Source organism: Ciconia boyciana, chromosome 3, assembly GCF_034638445.1.
Source record: "Ciconia boyciana chromosome 3, ASM3463844v1, whole genome shotgun sequence".
In the NCBI taxonomy this organism is placed as follows: domain Eukaryota; kingdom Metazoa; phylum Chordata; class Aves; order Ciconiiformes; family Ciconiidae; genus Ciconia; species Ciconia boyciana.
The window spans coordinates 94,884,357-94,905,647 of record NC_132936.1 but is presented as its reverse complement, the minus strand read 5'-3'; the positions used below and the strand labels follow the sequence as shown (position 1 = coordinate 94,905,647).

The 21,291-nt window shown below is 36.0% G+C and overlaps 1 protein-coding gene across 1 annotated transcript in view; it reads left to right on the top strand.

The window, feature by feature from the left end:
* Positions 1–21,291, top strand: part of BTBD9 (BTB domain containing 9) — a 142,120-nt gene that overhangs the window by 74,985 nt on the left and 45,844 nt on the right. Inside the window, exon 8 of the mRNA XM_072856701.1 lies at positions 12,511–12,620. Coding sequence (XP_072712802.1) covers positions 12,511–12,620 — 110 coding nt within the window. The remainder of the gene's footprint in view (positions 1–12,510; positions 12,621–21,291) is intronic.

Here is a 21,291-nt window from a genome sequence, read left to right as displayed (position 1 = left end):
TAGTGAAGGAAGTTATTACTCTAGGTTTTCTTCCATGGCCATAAAACTTACTTCATCGCAGAAGTAGTCATCCTGCAACTGTTAGAAATATTTGTGCACAGGCAAGTGCTGACTTTTTAATGTCCTTTCAATGCTCTGTGGGGTCTGTTATTAAGTATTTGAAAGGTATTACAAAAGAAGATCAAGGCAGATTTGTTGTTGTTACTGATACAAATATGCAATATGATCCTCTCTATCAGTGCTCAGTTACTTTCATAAAATTGTCTCTGCAGACATGTTCTCAATGGTAACGCCCTTCACTGCAACGCAGTCTGAGTGTATTGTGTTGTTCGTGTCCTGTTATGTTAAGCTGTGGTGACATGAAGGTGTTGTATAAATGACAAATTGCTGCATTCACCCCAGTGAGATATTTCTGCCACCACTGATATAGGTGATAATGTGTGACAACCTGTAATTCTTTGGTTTTCCTGGAAAAATCCAATATATGTGGTGAAACATTGTTCGAATGTAAATACATCCTAACTTCTTAGTTTTTCAGCAGAAATATGTTGTTTAATGTCTTGAGACAAAATGAAAGGTAATTCCTTCATTCAACTCTCTTTTCTAGGTACTTCTGGCACCAGCTTGTGTTATATGGCTTGAGCTGCATATATTGACAGAAGTAGTGGAAGCTTTTTGGTGAATGGTTGAAGGAGTTACATTAATACAGAATTACATACAGAAGTTTGATTTATTGCACCTTGGCTTTACTGCATGTATTCATAAAGATGTTCAGTCATCTTTCGTTTGAGCTGGAGTCATCAGTAAACTGTTCTAGTGCAGAATAGGATTAGCTTAAAGATAAGGTGTGAGCCAAAGAGCACACAAAACCAAAATTATTTCCAGTAATGTCATGATTTTTATCATTTTATGAAAATCATAGCAACTTCAGCTGTTAGATTTCATGTGTTTCAACAGAATGGTACTTCATGGCTAATTTTCAGGTGCTTATTTATTATGATGGATAAGTGTCACCTAGAAGGGACCTATCTGCAGCTCACTCAGTATTGAGCAAATTTTGGACAGGTGAGAACTTCATTTTTCCATTACACTTAAATTAAAGAAATAAAGTAAGACTTCTCTTTTAAACCTTATTTTTCTGGTTACCATTTATTCTGTTCTTCTTCCATTGCCTCCAAATTGATTTTAGGACTTAGGGCATTAGATTTAAGACAGTTTGTTATTTTTACATGTTGTACCATACAAAGGGAACTATATGACTCTTTATTAAATCAAATTGTTCTTTGGTTAAGGAACCAGTTGAAGAGACCTGAATTCAGTAGCTCAGTAAATATATTTGTCTTTTGCAGGTCTGCTCACCTGCTCACAAGTTTTAGTGGCGTAGTTCATAGACATGTCAAACATAAATTATTTTCATATTGTAGGAGATTGAGAACTACATTTTAACAAAATGATAACATTTTGTTGGGGCTGTGGCACCCAATGTACCCTCCAGCCTGATAGTGGTGTTTCAGTGAGCCAATATCCATTGTAATCAGCTGAACTGGTGCGATGTTGTGAAGTACTGTTCTGAATTAATCAGACAGTTCTCCTGATTGCTTATTAAATCAGCAAGAGAAATGTGGCAAATTGTATATGATAAATTTGGAATGTGGTTCTACTCTATAGCTAAAACAAATCACAAAAAAAAAAGTAGAAAAAGAAAGAAGCAGCAAGAACAAGAAATACTTCCGTTAAAGTAGTTGTCTATCTTAAATGCCCTGTCTTTAACCATAATTCAACTCTTCTCACAGGAACTTGGAGTTTCTGGAGATTTTATTAACTGTATACAGATATTGGAAGTCACTGCCCTTCTCTTCCGCCATCTCACTGATTCTGAGCTGTGTAGGAGTGTTTGTGCAGGTTAATGTAGACTTATTTGTAATCCAAATTTATGATCTTCTTTCACCATGTTATCTATTATTTCCAGTAAAATACAATTTGATTTAAAAATAACTAGACCTATGAAGCTTATGAGGTTGAATCTGCTGAACTGTCCATGTCTGAACAGTCCCATAAATAATACTACTTTTGTCCTTTATTTTCTAGCTCAGTTCAGGCCTGCAGTAGTTAGCAGTTAGGTCTTGAATATGCTAGAAAGTGTAAGTAATGCAGATTAGAGACACTGATTAACTGAGATAGCAACTATATATATGTGTGGCAGGTGATACTGCTGATTGATACCATGTCAGATTTTTCTCATAAAACGTAGAACTTAGTGAATTTAGAAATAATTGGTTGATACTTTCGCGGATCTGTCTCACGTCAGACATTGGTTTCACCAATATGAAAAATGAGTCTTATAATTTCCAATGAGGCTTCTCTTCCATTTCGTAGTGTCTGATATATATTTCCATATGAATTTGAGGCTTCACTAAATAATTTCTAAAATGCATCTACAGAATGATCATAGTTAAGAGTTTGGTTAAGCTGTGTGTTGTCAGGAGCAGAACAGGTGTTGCACACTTTAATTATGTTAGAAAGGAATACCAAAGGAATCAGAACTGACATTCCACTAGTTTAAGTAGGGCATTACTCGTGGGTTTTTTAGGGGTTTTACTCCTACAACCATTGTTCCTACTGTTGAAGAATTTAAGTTGATTTTTCTTGTAAGTGACATAGTTGATGTTGGCATGGCATCTGTAAATCACTGGATAGTACAAGGGTTTTAATAACTGTATGATCATATCTTTAGTTAAGGAACCAATTAACAAAGCCATCCTTGCCTCAGATCTAAACCACTTGAATATTAACACTTAAATGCTTTATCATAAATGTTCTAAATGTATAAGGCAGACTCAGCTTAATGAATTACCCCACATTTCAGCGTTCCAAAATTGTTTGCGCAGCAAATTACAATTTGAGCCAGCAATACTTTGCATTGATTTTCTAACCACCTCCAACTACAAGGAGTTGTGTCCGTAGGTACAAATTTTCAAATCATAAAAATATTGATGAAAAAGTTGTATCCAGTAATTTTTATGTTACCAGTACTTAGTTGATTCCACTTGAGTATTGCTTAGCACTTTTCTGGTATAATTTTAACATAACAAATGGTAGGGTTCCTTGCATATATCCTTGGATATATTTCTCAGTAAGTAAAAAGCTATATTGTTTGTGGGGAGGTTTTTGGTTTGGTTTGGTTTTATTTTATTTTTTATTTATTGATTTTAACATTTCATTCTTCACGTGTATTTATGACCTCCTTTTGAGAGCCCTGGAGGTATTCTCTTACTCTCTTCTGCTTATGTGCTCAAATACCTAGAGTTGCTGTACTTCTGATTAGTAATGATTGATCCAAACAAACCTTATGTAAAAAGGATTCTTTCAGTAATTGCCATCTTTTTTTTATCATTTCCATCCTTTTTTAAAAAATCCACCCTTCTTTACCACTGTCTGTCAGATATTGAGATGCCAGAGCTCAATACGATTTTCTGTATATATCTTCACTACAGTCTTATAAGAAGAATTTCTAAATTCTTTGCTTTTTTAAACACAGGTCAAAACCACAGTTATTTCTTTGTTGAGCTACCTTGATGCAGGTTGATATTGCTCCTTTTTTTTTTTTTTGTCCACTTGCTTCTAGGTCACTTTGTTCCAATACTTTTCAAGTATTTTTGTCATATCATATATAGTCTGATTCCAGTCTAGATCTATACAGCTCTTACTGAGGTGTCCTTGGAGCAAGAAATAATTATTGCATGTTAAATTCACAGGCTGGTGGAACATGAGAAGCTGGGGAAAATGGAAAACATGCTCAGATTTCATTGAACAGAACTTTCCTGTATTTTCTTCTATTTTATTCAATATCTTTAAATATGTGGAGGCTACAATGTATCTATATAATGAAGCCTAAGCTAAATTGACCCAAAGCCATGAAACCACGTAAGCAAATATTGTGATTCAAAGAAAACAAGTCCTGTTGAAGATTATGTGCATTTTGGAAAGAATCTGGCTCCATGTCACACCAGCCTGGAAGGTATGCAGAGCAAGCTCATTGTCTGCTCTCTAAATCCTGTGTCCACTTTGTGCTAGAACCAGACTTCCTGAGGAACAATGCTTTCTTCTCTATTTGAAAGAACTATTTTTTTCTCTAAAATTTAATTTATTAGGGTCCCATTTTATGTATTCAACAGAGATGGCAGAAAGGTAAATGATGGTGATATTTAAGTTGGGTTTGGCTGCCAAGTCGAACCAGGGATAGGATTTAAATACAGATTTCATAGCATCAAAATCTTACTATCTTCTCTTACTAGATTTTGAATTCATGTGGTGGAAGTCCATTATGAGATCGGGTGAAATTACAGAGTCCTGCCCATATCTAGACAGGTTCTGGGAAATAGAACTGGTTTGGGTTAAGATCTGACCTGAAACAAAACCTGCAGAGCCAAGTTCAGGTTTGAGAAATTGAATGGAACTAGAGATGCACACAATGTGAAGATTCAGATTCAAGCAAGTTTACCTCAAATTTGGGGTTTTCTGTTTAAAAAAAAATAAAATAAAAATTGGAAACCAGTAATGAAAAAATACCATTTGTAAGCTCATTATTCTTAGGTATGGAACACAAAACATATTATCACATCATGCAAATGTTACTTATGTTCCCATGCACATCAGTGTTAATTTGGTTAAATATGTTCAGAAACATTAGTTGCTTGGTTGATATGCTGCTTATATATAGTACACAAATGATTACATATCCTCTGTAATTATTGTATATCAATATTTTTAGCCACTTGAATGCTGCAGCATAAAATATCTGGATACACATTTTAGCAAATTACAAAGAGAAACGTGTTGTGTTTTCAAACTGCCACGCTGTTACTTGTATTTGCATCAATTGCAAAGGTGGAAATGTTTGTTACTGTACAGGCTTTGCAGGTGTTACATACACTTTTCCTACTAGAGTTTAATGATTTAGTCTTGTGTAAGTGTTTTATCTGATTTGTCACTGTTGTTTTCTATATTTGCCATGAGTCTGTTGATTCATCTGTGTGAGTCTGAAGGATTATACGTTTTACGGAGTTGTCAATAAATGGGGTTTAGATGGCGGTGAATAGCACTGTTTCCTTTTCCACTAAAAGACAAACAGAATGTCTTCTAATGCCCTTGTGTCCTCGGCTGTATCTCATGCATCTCTGTGGCAGTGATCAGAATGTGAACGTTTAGCGGTTTCTAAACAGTTAGAGGAGATATGTAGTATGTAGGACTAGCACTGATGTCTCATACCAAATACTCCATGAAGGAACATGAAAAGCCAAGTTCTTAAGAGTTCGTTTTGTACATATTGGATTTAGTTCTTTATTTTAGTTGCTGTTGCTGTTCTGGCTTGCTTTGATGGTAACTTAGAGTGGATATCAGTGCAAAATACCAGTTAATTTCCTTTACCTCTCTTTACTTAGTCTTCTGTCTCAATATTCTCAAAGGATTGGAATCTGTGCTTAATATATTCCAGAGTTTGTCTGTATCTTACTGGTGTTATTATAATGAAGGATTAAAACGGATCCTAGAGTATGCATATCTTTATGATTTGACACATATATCCTAAGTACTGTTCTGATGCAGGCAGCTGAGCTTTGGTATTAGTAGTCCTCCAGGGTATCCACAGCTAAATCAGTGGTATGCTCAGCAGCAGCTGTTATCTGAATTAAATGTGTCAGCTGTACAAATGTAAAGAGCAAAAGTAAAACATAATGTAGTTGTTCAGAAATGTGAGCATTCGTAGTCACAACAGATTGCCCAAGTCTTAGTTTCGTGTAAAGGTGAAGAATTGCTCTGGGGAAGAATAGGGGATGGATGAGGGCATTGTCATGTGGCTGCCTGATTAATCAACCCAGGTAGTTCATTCAAATTTTAGTAGTTTAAGATTCTGCCAAGATCCAGTAGAACATGCTGTCTCCATCTAGTTAAAATAATTTTCTTGTTAGTGGGGAAAGAAAAAGAAAGGAGAATACAGATTTTTCTGGTATTCCTGCTGTGGGAATCTCAGGGCCAAGTGTAGCATGACTAACTGTGACATGTGGATGAAACTCTTACAGCACTTAAATACTATCAATATCCATTATTCTCAAACAGGGCCAGAAACCAAAATAAAATGTCTTCTAAAGGGGCAAAATTCTTATGCTGCAGTCCTGCTCACCTGTCAGGGAAGTACTTTTAAACCCCCCCAAAGTGATCAAGGTTTTTCCTTTAAAGAATGATTCAGGGCTCTTTTTATCTTTCCCCCAGTCTGTCAGCTGAGTCTAAAGTCCATTGACAGAGGAGCTAGTCTAGCCCTTAAATTGTGGTTCTTTTACTCTCCTATCACACAAAGATTTATAGATAACTTTGTGTTGTATAAAGCTGCTTTGTTCCTGACAGGAAAGTGAACAATTTCTAATTTCACTGGAAAAACTGCCTGTAGCGTTTTTAATGTCTGTCCTCCTCGTTTTTGTCTGCCATGTCTCTTCCTCATTGAGCAATATAATTAAAATTCATAGTTTGGCACCAGGATTTTGATTATACTGTTAATTCTTCATCATTCCTATGTCTCAGCTTAATCAGGTTTGCCCAAGCTTGTGTCACCCACTAACAAAGTGCTCTGAAGTTTTTTTGTTCATTTAGGGTTTGGGCTTTCTGCTGGTGTCCCCCCCGTCCCCCCCTATGGTAATCAAAGCTTTTAAATTATCTTGTAATTCAGACAAGTAAGTCCAGTCAGCGGTCCTTTTTTAATTAATGACATGCTTGCCAAGCACTTGTAGAAAAATTACTCTGTGTGGCTATCGAAAATAATTAGTGTATGCATTTATGTCGATTTCATCAGCATAAAAGATACCTGTATTGTATTTCAGGAAATGTCATCTGTTAAAAATATGATCTTTAGCTTGTTTCCTCTGTTGTTTCTAATTCAGAGGACTACAATAGTTGTAAGCATGTAGTGCTGGAGGTAGGAGAATACCACTCATCCTAGAGGTGGACATATTTGTTCTCAATACTTGAGTTGCAAAACTATGCAAAGTTTGACCTTATTCTTAAGTATGTAAAAGAATCGAGAGCAAATCAAATGTTTTATTATGCAGTTAAAAGTTTCATTTTATTTCCATGTGGGTTGATTTGTTGTTTGTAGCATACAGAGGGTACAGAGAGTGGAGAAGTTACTCACTCCAGCACTTCCAGTCCCATAAATGCTTGTCTCTTATTCCCTTAGTTTCAAGAAAGAAAATATTAAGTTAACTAAGATTCATTTGTTTTCTTATGGGATGTATTTTTTGTATAAATATGTGAATAGAAAGCAAATGTTAAGGCAGTTAAACTTCCAAAGTTGGAGTCCGAAAGATACAGTTACTGAAATTGTTCACTCCTGCAGTCTTAAGTATCCTTTGATCTCATGATGATGTCTTATAGTCATTTCATAACGAGAGCCTTTGGAGGGAGGAGGGTATTCAAGCTATAACTTTTTCAATGTGTGGGATGTGAACTATGGTTCCTGAGTGAGGAGCTGTTGGGTACGTTTCTCTGATTCACCGCGTGGCCTCACACCTTGTCTGCCGTGTGTAGCACAGTCTAGCCTGGCTCCCTGTGGGTAGGGACCTCTGCTTAGGTTTGAAGTCCTATTAAAAAAAGGAGTTGAACTTCAATCTCTTTGAGTAAGCGCCTTAAGGAACAGATCATTCTATAAAGAGGGATTATCAGCACCAGTATTCACACCAGTTCCTCAGAAAAGGGTCCCAGCTTGAGTCCAAGTTCACAGAATGATCTCCCTACACTCGATGGAGAGAAGGATAGACTTTCAGACATACATCTGGCCTGAGCACGGTCTTCCTAGCTTGCTGTAGACAAGTTGTACACAGAGCCTGCTCGCTGATCTCATCTCTATCAACATTACATAATTATCTCCAGAGACGATACCTTTGCCACTTGAAGCAGATTTGCTTGTGGGCACCAGAAGGCTGTTAGATTTTATGGTGCTTAATTCTCAGTTGTCTGTACCTTAGGCCTGTTAACAAAGTCGGAGAGCCTTACCTGTTGCTGCACTGCCGTTCAGAACCAAAAGCAGTATGATGGTGGTGTGGGCTCACCCCGGTGGGCAGCTCAGCCCCACGCAGCCGCTCGCTCACTACCTCACAGCGGGATAGGAGCGAGAATCGGAAGGGTAAAAGTGCGAAAATTAATGGGTTGAGATAAAGACAGTTTAATAGGAAAAACAAAAGCTGTGTGCACAAGCAAAGCAAAGCAAGGAATTCATTCACCACTTCCCATCGGCAGGAAGGTGTTCAGCCATCTCCAGGAAAGCAGGGCTCCGTCACGCGTAATGCTTACTTGGGAAGACAAATGCCGTAACTGAACATCCCCCCCTTCCTGGTATGGAATAGCCCTTTGGTCAGTTGGGGTCAGCTGTCCCGGCTGTGTCCCCTCCGGACTTCTTGTGCACCCCCAGCCTCCTCGCTGGCAGGGTGAGGTGAGAGGCAGAAAAGGCCTTGACTCTGTGTACGCATTGCTCAGCAACAACTAAAACATCCCTGTATTATCAACACTGTTTTCAGCATAAATCCAAACCATAGCCCCATACTAGCTACTATGAAGAAATTTAACTCTGTCTCAGCCAAAACAACTACAGTATGTTTTAAAAACTTAGTGATCACATAAAACATGTTCCATGCATTTTAAGCATTTGTCAAAGTTGCATGTGCTGAAAAATTGTTCACATTAATTTTGTTACCTGTACTCTTATATTCCAGCTAATAAATCACTCCAGGAAAATTATGAGATGGTACACGTAGTCTGATTGCCTGAAGGACACTTCTATTTTTAATCATGACTCAGTTGCATTTCCGTCTGGCAGAAAACTGCTTAGGAAAATGTACAAATTTTCAAGCATGTCATGAGCTATAAAAGGCATTTTAAATGTCTGAAATCTTATGAGCAACGAAGTCTTAATTCAAAGCATACTGAAGTTGTCCATGTTGCAGTTTTTCCTCACTATCTTATTTCTGAGCCAACTCTTTGTTTTCAGCCTGTTTAGTGTTCTCATTAAGATGTAGTACTTCAGTATTTACAATGTCTTCATCTGACTCTTCTGAAACAGGTCATGTACCTTCAGTATTGCTCTTCATTGGTGATATTTGAAATTCAGATACAGCTTGTTTACCTAGTGGTACTGGGCATTTCTAATAAATTCTGTCTTATTTGAAGGAAGATTACAGTCTCAGGCTATGGCAGCTTTAGTATCTTGCATCAAGTGGAATAATGAACTACAGTTTTTATGCAAAATCTGAGAAAGTGATTTTAGAAGTTAGGATGTTTAAAGTAATTTTGAAGATTGCATTATTTTAATTTCCACCAAGTAGAAGAATGCAAGATTCAGCCGGGAAGTCAGGCTGATCATTCACCTTGAGAGACATAAGGAGAGTATAAAATAGATGTGATATATTGGGGAGAAAGGATGAGGTTTGTCACATTCTACCTTGCAATAACATTACAACATCAAAGTGATATACTTTAGAAGATTAATGTATACATGATTAATGGATGGGATTTTGTTTTGCATTACCACAAAATTTCAGCTTTCTAGCAATGTGAAACATTATCACCTATTGTTCAAAATAACTGATAGGCTGTTTAGCATACAACAATAAGCTTTGTTCCTTTCTACCTGTTGGCAGAGAACTTTGCTAACCAGTGAGTGATATGTTATTTATCCTAAGTGTGCAGTATGATAAAGATGCTTTTCCCATGGCAAACTATTCAAGTCTTCTGTGTCTTTCACCCTCTTGATATGTTAAAAAAAACAAACAACACACAAAAAAAAACCCAGAACGCCAAAAATGAATCAAGTTTGCTGTAGTGTTACAATTTCATAACACAAAAGATCTAAATAAATTAGCTTTTAAAGCTAATTATGAAGCAGTTTCTTGTATTCCTATTAATAGTTACTTCGTTTATTCTCTAAACTCTTTAAAGCAAGGAAGCAGAACTGAAGTGTGTCAAAGTATCGCCATTAGTAATGCTCTGTTGGTTAGCCTAGAGCGTGTTTTGTCCAAGCAGCACAACTCAATCAATACCTTTCTTGCTTGAGAGAGATGAGGGAGTCTCTATGGCAAGCCAGCCTCCGCGTGCACTTACAAATGTTCAAGATTGTTCCCGTGTTTACTTGAATTCTGCGCTTCTGATGCTGGATAGAACGAGAACATTTACTGTTGTTGGATCCTCATCATTGCCTGTGTATTTAGGGTTCATATTGTGCTTGTGAACTGACAAAAAGAAAATAATCTGAAAAGACTGGATCAAATATGTCAGGAAGGAGGCATACCCTTAGCTGAAGATGTCTACCAGACCTCCTAAAACTGAAAGATTCTTTCAAATTTCAGGTTAACTTTCTCTGAACAGCAAACTGCTAGTCCCCTGAATAATTTGATTTTAATCTTTTCAGTGGATCTTCAGTGTCAGTTTTGCAGGAGGTCAGCTTTGTGAGTAGAAACCTTGGGGTCTTGCTCCTGTGTGTCTACTGTGCTTTTGCTATGGCTGTACCTGACTGTGTGTCACTTGCAAAAGCACTGCAAAATATCCTCAGCGTGTTAAGAAAAACTGAGGCTGATATGGTTTTGCCTTCATAATGTGAATCCCAAAATATAGCATTTCATCTGTCACCTTGAAGCAACTGACTGGTTCACATGGGCGAGTCTGGGGAAAGAACTGCTGTTTCCCTGACTGTCAATCAAGATTCTTGCGATGCTCTTTGCAGGCACTTGTCACAATTATGTTGTGAGGGCTAAGTTCTGCTTTACTCTTAAAATACAGGTTCACCTTCTTTATGAAAAATAAATATTTTCTCCAGTTTTGCAACTTTTTCTAAATAGAATGACTTGCAGGAAATTTGCTACTGCAATAATCAATCTGCAGTTTAATATGAATTAGGAAATAGCATATCATTCTTTTTTGTTTCAAGTCACGATAATTAAATTTTTAAAGTGACATTTTGAGCATTTTATATCAGTTTTGTAATTTTAATCAATATTTATAACATTTGGGGTTTTTTTGAATGAAACTATTATATAAGCTAAAAGGAGCAGAGGTAAAAAACTTTGGTAATTTTAGCAATGTCATGATATTCAGGTAACTTAGTTGTCTCTTGCACTCATTGGCATGTAATAGGTGGGGTTTTGAAAATTATTTTTCTAGAAGATTTTTTTCTATGTATGGTAAAGACAAACAAATATCAGTAATAACAGTCATTGAGGCTTGCTTGTAAGAGCTCTTTGGTAGGCACTCAAGTCTTGAAGTGTAGGAGGAGGTTGAACATCAGTACAGTAAATAACTATGAGGTTTTTTTATTGTTTTTTAAAAAAAAAAACTACCTCAGGACTGAAACCTGTGTATCTCTTCAACTTGGTATGATAAAGAACACAAAAGCCAAAATGATGCTGTTGGTGAACAGCCATTATGTTGGAACTATGATTATACTACGTAAATTAAAGGTGGTTTTATACCACAGACTGAGGATATTGTCTAAGATTCATACATTCTGATACTTGTTAATGAGTTCATTTAATACAAAGCTTTCTGCAGTGTGGGTAACCCATTTTGTGCGGTAATGGTATTTGTTTTAGGTAGTTTTCTATGTTGCTTGTTCAACGTTTATTGAGATGGTGTACAATATTCCATTTAGGATTTTTCAAAATTTGTAGTAAGAACTGTTGGATCTCTTCAGAAAATGTGGGAATTGGACTGAATCAAGGTTAATGGCTGTTTATAGAAGGTGAAGCCTCCAGGGTAGTACAGAAGGTGAATAGGTCACAGTGTTCAAGAGCAGCTCTATTTGATTTTCAATTAGAGTCTAGAAGTATAAGTTACACAACCAGGAATGAAACCCAGAGCTAGCTTTTTTTCGTAACATTTGACTGTTCAGATCTTTTTTTTGTTATTAATAAAAGATACACCAACAAAGACTTTGATATCCTATACATCCAGTGTTAGAATTAGAAACAGTCATATTAAAATGGAATTAATTTTTGGCTTCTGCAGGGAAGCCTCACTGTTTTGTTGGGTTTGTCCTGGCTGTATGAAGTCTTCTGTTGTGGTGAAAAGTAGTTGGTAAAGGGATGATGATGATGATGATATTATTATTATTATTATTATTATTATTATCCTCCATTAGCATACATTTGCACTAAAAGACCATTTCTGAACCGGAAGGTCCCTCATTTTGCTTTTATTGGCAAATTAGTCCAGAAAGATTTTTGATAGATGTCATAGCTCTCTAAATATTTTTTTTTCCCCTTAAATTGTACTGGAGCCAGCATCCTGAGTAGATGCAAGTTTACTGTGAAATTCATACTCTTTTTACTCCTTTTCTTATTTTAATTCTATTTTTTTAATAGTTACTCAGTTCTTATGGGTCTGCACAATATAGTCCAACTGAATCATTTACGTTTTAGTGCATAGAAGTTTGTCATGCTTAATGTGTGCTACTTACTGTTTTTTTCCCCCCCATAGGTATATTCGGATTGTTGGGACCCACAATACAGTGAACAAAGTTTTCCATATTGTGGCATTTGAATGCATGTTCACGAACAAAACGTTTACTCTTGAGAAAGGTCTGATAGGTAAGAGATAAAATTGTTTTCCTTTTACATGAACTATTGTGAACGCTTGCCTTTTAAGACTGGACATCACTGCACTCTTACTCTACTTCTGTTTCCACACAGAAATCTCTAACTTGAGTTAAATGATACTGTAAACATAGAATTAGTTGGCTAGTCCTTGCGACTTCTTTGAAATTCCAGTTCTGTGGATTAATTACTGATGGTGCGTGAATGCTGAAGTACAAATTAAATCAACTGCTGACAAAGCCACTGGTAATTGAGTCACTCTGTGCTGCTAATCCGATTTTTCTTTGCATGCCATAGTATGGTTGCTCTTGCCTCCCGCTAGGTTAGCCTGAATTCTGTAACGAGGATGGAGTAACCAGAGCTATTTATTTCACTGAAGATGGATTTGGGCATTTAGGGCCTCTTATACAGCCTAGTTTCAACTGCCGAAAGTAAACTCTCATGTGTTGATTTTCCCCTGAAGAGTCATAGACACACTTAACCATGGCAGAATGCTATATTGGCTACCCTTATTCTCAGAACGTCATGTTGATGGAGCTCTGTTACACCTGGAGCTCCGGACAGCTTATATAACTGATTGAAGTACCTCTACATAGTACTGCATTACTTAAGGTAGAAATCCCCAACAGACCAACAATACTGAACAATAAGCTATGTCAAAATAAGATTTAATATAATTTTTTTTTTAATAGTCCAAACAAGGTGATTTCTGTGCTTGCTTCCATATAAACTCATGCGAGTGAGATCCTGAAATTCACTGGGAAGAGTTTTGTGCACCTTTTAGTAGTTGTCTAGGTGGCGTTTCCCACAGTTTGTTACTTCTGGCATGAAATTGAGAATGTCAGCAAAATTCTTAGAGTTCATGCTGGTTTTAAATATATCTAAATTTTAACTATGCACCTACGGTAGATGGAAGGGAAAACAGTTTTAAAAAAAGAATGAGAGAGAAGATTTTAGTAAGACATATTTCTTTTAAATTTTTTTCTGAGAAAACTATAATATTTAGCTGTGGAAAAACTGGGACCCAACTCCTTCAGCCTGTTCCCCATGCATTATACAAAGGCATCACATGATTACACCTGATGTAATGAGGTTTGCTGTGTAACTTCATTATGCTTTTTTAGAAGCATAGAATAAGTAGCCTGACAAATCACACTTTACTAATTTTTATGTTATATAGCTCCAAAGTGTACAAGCTGTCCCATAATGCAAATAGGCAGTTTTCCCTTTGTTTTAGGGAGTTTGCAAGTAGTATTGCAATTGCTATTGACAAGAAAATAGAATAAGCAGTAAGGAAGAACTGGGTTTAAGGAAAACATCTACCTTCAGTAAGCTAGTTAGAGGAGAAACAAAATATTCGATGTTTGGTAAAACCTTTGAGCTAAATTTCATATTTAGTACTGCCAGCTATGAACTTTTAAAAACTTCATACAAAATCAGTTACTGTGTGCAAATAAGCGATTCATATATCTATATATATTTGATTTATTATCAGTCTTACTTAGCAAATACTTAATTTAGGACTCAAATAACATATTTGCTTTCCTTTTTTTTTTTAATGCTAACTCAAAGATTGTTTGTTCGTAACAGTAGGCAAGGTAGTGAATTCATGTATGTTCATGGAAGTGTACTTGTACCATAACTGACTTGTCTTTCAGATACTCTATGATATTTTGTGGTTTAGTGAGTGTTTTGGTGAGATGAACTGTTTGATCTGTTTCAGCATTTCATGAGTTTCAAAGATAATCTAGAGGAAGACTTTATATGACTTTATTAAAATTTATCCGTTTATGAAAATTGTTTTTGTAGTTACAGAATCTTACAGGTAAATAGGGTTTGGACTATGTAATAGTAAGTATCCATTGTTGTTCATGGTGATCAGTGGAACTATGCTGTCATTCAGTGTGGGTAAATCAAGCTGTTGTATGTGTTAGTCATTTGAAGTGATCTACAATAAGCAGAGGGGCCTGTAGAGCTTTTTATATTGAAGGGATGGTAGTCAATACAATTAGTAGAAAATTAAGAGTAAGAATTCAGTGAGTGGTTAATTGAAAGAGGGATGTAGACCAACTTCCACGTTATAAATGAGGCAGCAACAGTTGGATACATGACCTTGCAGAATTTATGGTGAGAAAGGGACAAATGGAAAGATTTTGGGACTAGTTGAGGGCAGTCCCTTTGTGAAATGGTGCAGGGGCACAAAGGCTGTTCCACCAGAATTTATGGCCATCAATGTTACCTATTCAAAAATACTCTCAATAGCTGTGATCCGGCAAAGTGACCTTATATCCATTGAGTGCTTTTTTTACATACCTGTGATGGTTACTCTAAAGTAGAATGTTACCTGTCTCCCTTGATCAAGCAGACTGTCCTAGTTCCCCTTCTGTAAAAAAATCTGTGTGACTACCAATAGGGTAGTTGGCACAGATTTATTTTATTGCTCTAACGAGGATTTGTAATGTTTGTTTCTATTTCTGCAGTGACTGGTTAGGGTAAAGTGAACTGAAAGCAGTTAGGAAAGCTCCACAAAATATATGGAAGTGCAATAATCAGAGTAGGTTGCTTTTAAGATTGACTAAGTATAGCTTTCATCCTCAACCCTTGAAAAGCAGTATTAGGTAATATTGTTGGGTTTGTTGTTTATGCAGTATGGTATTAAATATGGTATTAAATTAAGTTAGAACAAACACAGCTGCTGTTTCTTTAACCTGTTTTATTAAGAAAGTGAAATGGTGCTCAGCCCTTGAAGGCCATATGGTTCTTTCAGAAACACTTTGTGACCCTTAATTCTAACAAAACAACACTGAAGATAATATGCAAAGAGTTTGTAATTTGAAACCTCATTCCAAAGAAGTAAGGCCACTGAGGTATTTGTTTAAAGATCTTATGTGGAGATTTAAGAGTAATTATTTACTTAATTTTCATGAAACTTATTCAACTTGATCAGAAAGCTGTACAAAGAGGGTAATTTATCAGATATATTACTACCAATACATAGTATCTATGTAATGGCTGTCACTGTGAAGTGGAGATTAGAAGGCTGGTAAACAAATAATAAAAATGAAGCACTGTTTCATGATAACAGCAATTTTATGTTGCTGTGTTTTTGCATAGAAGGTTTTTATGACAAATTATTGACTTGATATATTACATTTAAAAGTTAATATGGAAGATGATTTATACAGTTACTTTATACAATACTGGATGCAGTACTGACATGATCCATGGATAGCTGAGTAGCAGGTTTGAAGTAAAAATAGCAGGAAATGCTCTTTCTAGCAATGTCTGGTTTTTTAGTGTTGTTTTACACTCTTGTCTTGTGAAATGAGGTAAGTGACAGAAATTAATTCAATCATATGAAATTATTCCCTAACACAGATGTTAAGATTGAGATGTAATTTTCCTTTTGGCATAGTATGATCTCTAAATGCGTAAGTAAGTTAACAGTTCTACATATTAGAATCACGAGATTGACATAACTGTTTCATTAACAGAGATGTAAATATTTTTTTACATCTCAAAAGCATAGTGTTTGCTTTTAATGAACTTCCATTTCTGAAATTTTGAATGGTCTTTTAGTCATTAATATTTAATCTAGACTCCAAAACAAATGAAAATTTTCACAGGTGAGACACATACTCCTTTGGAGGCAGAAGCGGTACCCACTGTGATGTGATGTTTTGTAAGAGCTTCTAATCTGCCCAGTGGCAAGAAGCTGCAACAGTGGGTAAGGGTCTGCTTTATGCAATGCCTCTTTTGGTTTGGGGTTTTTTTCCCACCTAAATATAGGAAGCAATTCCTCTTTTTTGCCCCAAAGGGAAAAAATTGGTAACCTCACTTAGTCCTTTAATCAGTGCTGAGGGGCAGTCAAGGACAATGCAGGTATGTGGGTTTGACCAGCCTACCGTCCTATTTTGAGCCTGGTTAAGGTCATAGGGAGTGCAACATGGAAGGCTTTTATGAAGTTCTGTTTATCTGTAGTCTGTCTCAGTCTATCAGACTATCTTGTAACTTGTATGTTACACAAGAAAGGGAGAACAGTGAATAATGACTGAAGAGCAGGAGATAGATATAAAACACTGGAATGTCCTTGGTCACCCTCTGGGGAATGCTGTTCAGTACTTATGAATCATTGTGAACCTTCATTTGTGTGCTGTTCAATGCCTTAGGAGAACTTGTTTTAAAAGGGAAAAAATGAAATTAATAAATAATCACTCACTTGTCCTTTACTCACTGGCAGTTATTGAAAAAAAATAATTAAATGTATAACAGAGAGAAACGAGTCATATCAATTTCCTACTGTGTGGTTCAGCTTTGTAAAAGATTGCTCACTCTCTCCAAGCAGTGAGAGATGCTATTTTTGTGTCTAGTTTAATGTTGACTCCACACAAAGCTATCATATTTTGTTTCTTCTCTTTTTTAAAGGTTAGCCTTCTCTCTAAACCATACAGGTTTACCCAGCAGTGTAAGTCAGCTCTGCTGCAAGCATAGCCTTAGGAAATTATGAAAATTTGGAAGATGGTACTGCAGGGATTTTTTCTTTTGTCCTCTTTCTACAGGAAAGGACAGCCATGTGGTCAGTTTAGTTACTGCTACCCATTCTTCAACAGAGATCTGTTCATATGGTTCCAGTTACTTTTTTTTTTTCTTTTTCTTTTCTTCCTATTTCCAGCACTGCAGCAAAGGATGCATTCTTCCTAGGGCTCTTCTGAAACAATTTCTATTTCTGAAAGCTGCCTTCAGACAGAACGTTTAATGAAAGAGCCCTGTAGCCAGCCAATTGGTTGGCAATTAAAAGTATGTCCAGTTCTAATGACTTCAGTGTTCTTGTTCTAATTTATTGGATCAGAAATCACGAGCTCTAGCAGATATCAACTGAAAAATCATCCTTCTCTGAAGTTATTCTAATCCAAACTGACAGGTGGGCATTGACAAATATTAGTGGGGTTTTCTTCTCCAGCTAAATATGGCTTGCAGAAAGCTTTTCACTGAAACAGGCGGAAATGCTGTTGATATGTTTGAAGTTGATATTTCTTGAGTTCTTGATCGATGTATTGATTGAAGATTCAAATGAAATGTAGCAATGTCATCAGCAAGTTTCAGCTCAAGAAAATAAGAAAGAGTATGTGGAAGGGGAGACAGGACTTTGTGACTGTACTTTTAATTAACTGAAAAGTCTGTAGACTTAATATTTTCTACCATGTAGCAAGTAAAGTGCTAATTCATATACTGAATAAAGATTAGACTTAACAAATCTTTTGGCATGTGGAAAATAATGAAAGCAAAATGCCCAACATCCTTTCAGTTCTTTAATACAATAAAATCAAACCCTGGAATAATAGTGACATCCCTAATTCTTTTTTTTTTCTTTGCTCTCAGCTTTCTTTTTTCTAACCATCACTTTCTAGTGAGGAAACTTTTGTTAACTCAGTAGATGTTCAGTCAGAGAAGGAATGCAATTTTACCATTAAAAACAGAGAGATTGAAAGCTGAGCATTTAACAGCTGTCAGCATTAGAGAAAAATCACTTCTTCGTATTAACTAAACCAAAATTTATTTCTTCCAGTATAATTTCTTGTTTATAGTTTCTTCACAAAGTGATGGTTTTGTAAGTGTCTTAAGAGAGTTCAGTAAAACGAACAGTTGTGTTGCAGTGAGGACACTTTAGCTGAGAACCTTTGACTGTTGCCTAGAGTGCAGTATAAATATATTTGACAGTCCATATTGCTTTAAATTACTTCCTTCCTATAAAATTTGTCTACTTAGTAGATCTGTTGTATCTTTGTATGTTTATTTTAGTAATTGAATTAAGGTTCATTAATGATTGGTTTTGTGAGCTGGTGCAGGAACCCACACTCCATTCTGTTCCTTCCTGTGTTGCAAAGAGTTGTTGGAGGATTTTCTGTCGTCTTTTTTTTTCCCCCCTCATGTTAGCCAATTGATTGCAGTGAAGTTACAGTGGATGGACAGAAAGCAAAATCTGACCTGTCCAGACTGGGAGATGAAAGGAAGTACTTTACACTCATATATGGAAGCCAGTTAACAACAGCTGCATTTTTTTTTTTTTCCTGAGTACTTCAGGGAAAAAAAATCCTATGGAAAATCAAGTAAAATTTAAAAAAAAAAAAAAAAAAAAAAAAAGAAAGCTTAAGGAGTGATAAATAAGTATGACTGAGACTACCACACAGTCCTGGTACATTTTTCTCCTGGGGGATCTCTAAGGACAGTTGAATAACATATCTGTCTTGTCTTTAAATATAGCCAGTATAGGTGGCCTTTAGGCCATGCCTTGAAAATTACAATCCTTTATAATAATACTATTACTAGAATTAAATATACTGCCAAGCTGTTCCTCACTTCATACTGCAGCATAAGACCAGGAGACAAGAAAGTAAGTTTTAATAAATGTTTTGGTGCTGCTGTCCTGTAACCTCAATCATCTTCTCCTTTTGTTTGCTTTACAGAATGTGTATGCTTTGCTAATGTACATCTTTTCTGTTCCATAAAAGCAAATCAGATTTGTCAGGGCAAAACTGCTGTATGAACAGTGGAAACAAAGAATTTCCATATTTGTAATCCTCTTTTGTCTTCTCTTACAACATTGGTTACTGTAAAAGCTGGATAGCTGGTGGATTAAAAAAAAAAGAAACAAAAATAGAAACAAGACTGTTGGTTTTGGCAGTATGTTTTTGTAAACAAGTGACCTAAATTGAAGCAGAAATTCTAACAGGAAAAAGGAAGAGAACCAGAAGACTTGAAAATACAGCACAGAGCAGAGTCCCCACCAGATGGTATTTTTAATAAATTTATCAAGCAGATATAAAAGATGATAATGAACATTCAAAATAGGGAGTGGCAGACCCCCCTAGAGAGAAGGAACAGTATGGCACCTTCTGCACACTGCAATTAGTTAGAATCACTTTCTAATTAACCGTTGTAGGGAAGGTGACAGAATTATATTAAAAACACACTAAGACAGTTTCTCTGTGGTTGTTAAGGAGTTTGACTAATCAGGGTAACATCATCTTAGGAGGTCATGGATTAGTGCAGAAATCTAAATGTGTGAAGGAGCAGGATGATGCTCAGAGGGCATGCAGGTGAAATATTGGATGAACTGTGCTGTACTGTGTTCAGCTGATCCCTTACGTAGCTCGGAGGGTGTCCGGAACATGCCATAGAGCCTCAACATGAACACTGATTTTGATACTTCATCTTTTACTTGTTTTTATTTAACGTGGATTTCAGTAGCTTCCTCTTCCTACAAAAAGCAGCAATATATAGAAGATGCTTTAATGCCTATATAAAATGGATACTCAAAGAAGTTCCCTTACTGACAGGGAAGAGGGGAAGAAAAGGAAGCCAAGGCAAACTTTATTTCTATGCCAGTACTCTTAGTTTGCATTGTTAGTCTTTGCTTTATTCAGATTGTTCCCAGTGAATTACTTCTAATGTCTACCACCTGCTCCTCCATAAGAATCTGGGAATTTCTGAATGTCTCCTTTTAGTAATAGGGAATCAAGAGGTTTCTAGAATAATAATATGGTGGTTTTAGTAATTTTTTGTGAGCAAACAGAGATGATAGTACATTTGATAGTGCAGTAGATTTTTCAGAAACTGTTGTCTTTCCACTGCCTTGGATTATTACTTGGGAACGAGCTTGCACTTTTTTCCCCTGTTTTATGGTGTTTTGGTTGGTGGTTTTCTTAAGATCATGCTCCTGACACCACTAGCACACTTAAAACACAGAATCCTAGCTCTTCATGCAAAATTATCTCTCTTTTGGGTGCTGGAGACTCTTACAATTAGCTCTGAAATTTCACATAGCTATATTTCATCCCTTTTCAGATGTTGTAGTATTTTAAATACGTATTTTACAGACAACTATTAAAAGTATGTAATTAAGTTATCAGTGTGCAGTGGGCTTAAAATGGTACATTTGCATCTGTACTATACATAATTTGTTTTCTCATGAAAATTCAAGTACTGTTGGTTGTACATCTTCTGTATTTCTAATTTTTTTTGTGCCATTCTTGTTTTGGCTTGTTCTTTTTCTAATTTTCGGAAACGTTTTGTATGAGATACTGTGAATTTGGAAACTTTATTAAATTGATCATTGTCATTCAGATAATTTTTGCTAACTTATTTCTTCCTCTCTCTCTTAAATTGCATTGCTACACAGATTGGTTGTCCTTCATCAGAGCTGACAAAAAAAATCTTGGCTTTTTTTTAATACAGCCTGTGCTGAAAGAATCTTTGTTATCATTTAGATAATCAGTGCTTTTAACATTTTCCCAAAAAAACCAAAGGCTCAACAGGCAACCTTGATTTTTACAGGTTCAGAGAGCATAATTTTTCACCCTTGTTAATTTATTGATTGAGAGAGAGAATGGAGAGGGACATATCTGTTTGAAAAGTTGAGGAGGTTAGCTAAAAACTGAGCTTTTTAGGAAAATGCTGGACCTGACTAGGGTGTCTTAAATAGCTTTGCTTTTTTTTAAATATGTTCATCTGTCATCTTTCTGGAAGGTGACTTTCAAAAAGCTTGGGATTTTCTGTGAATTACAAACAGAAAGAAAGTACCATACTTGATTAAATGTTAACAAAGGGAGGTAATAGTTAATTCCAAAAATAAGTGTTGAAGCACTTGTAAAACAGTGCTGGAAAA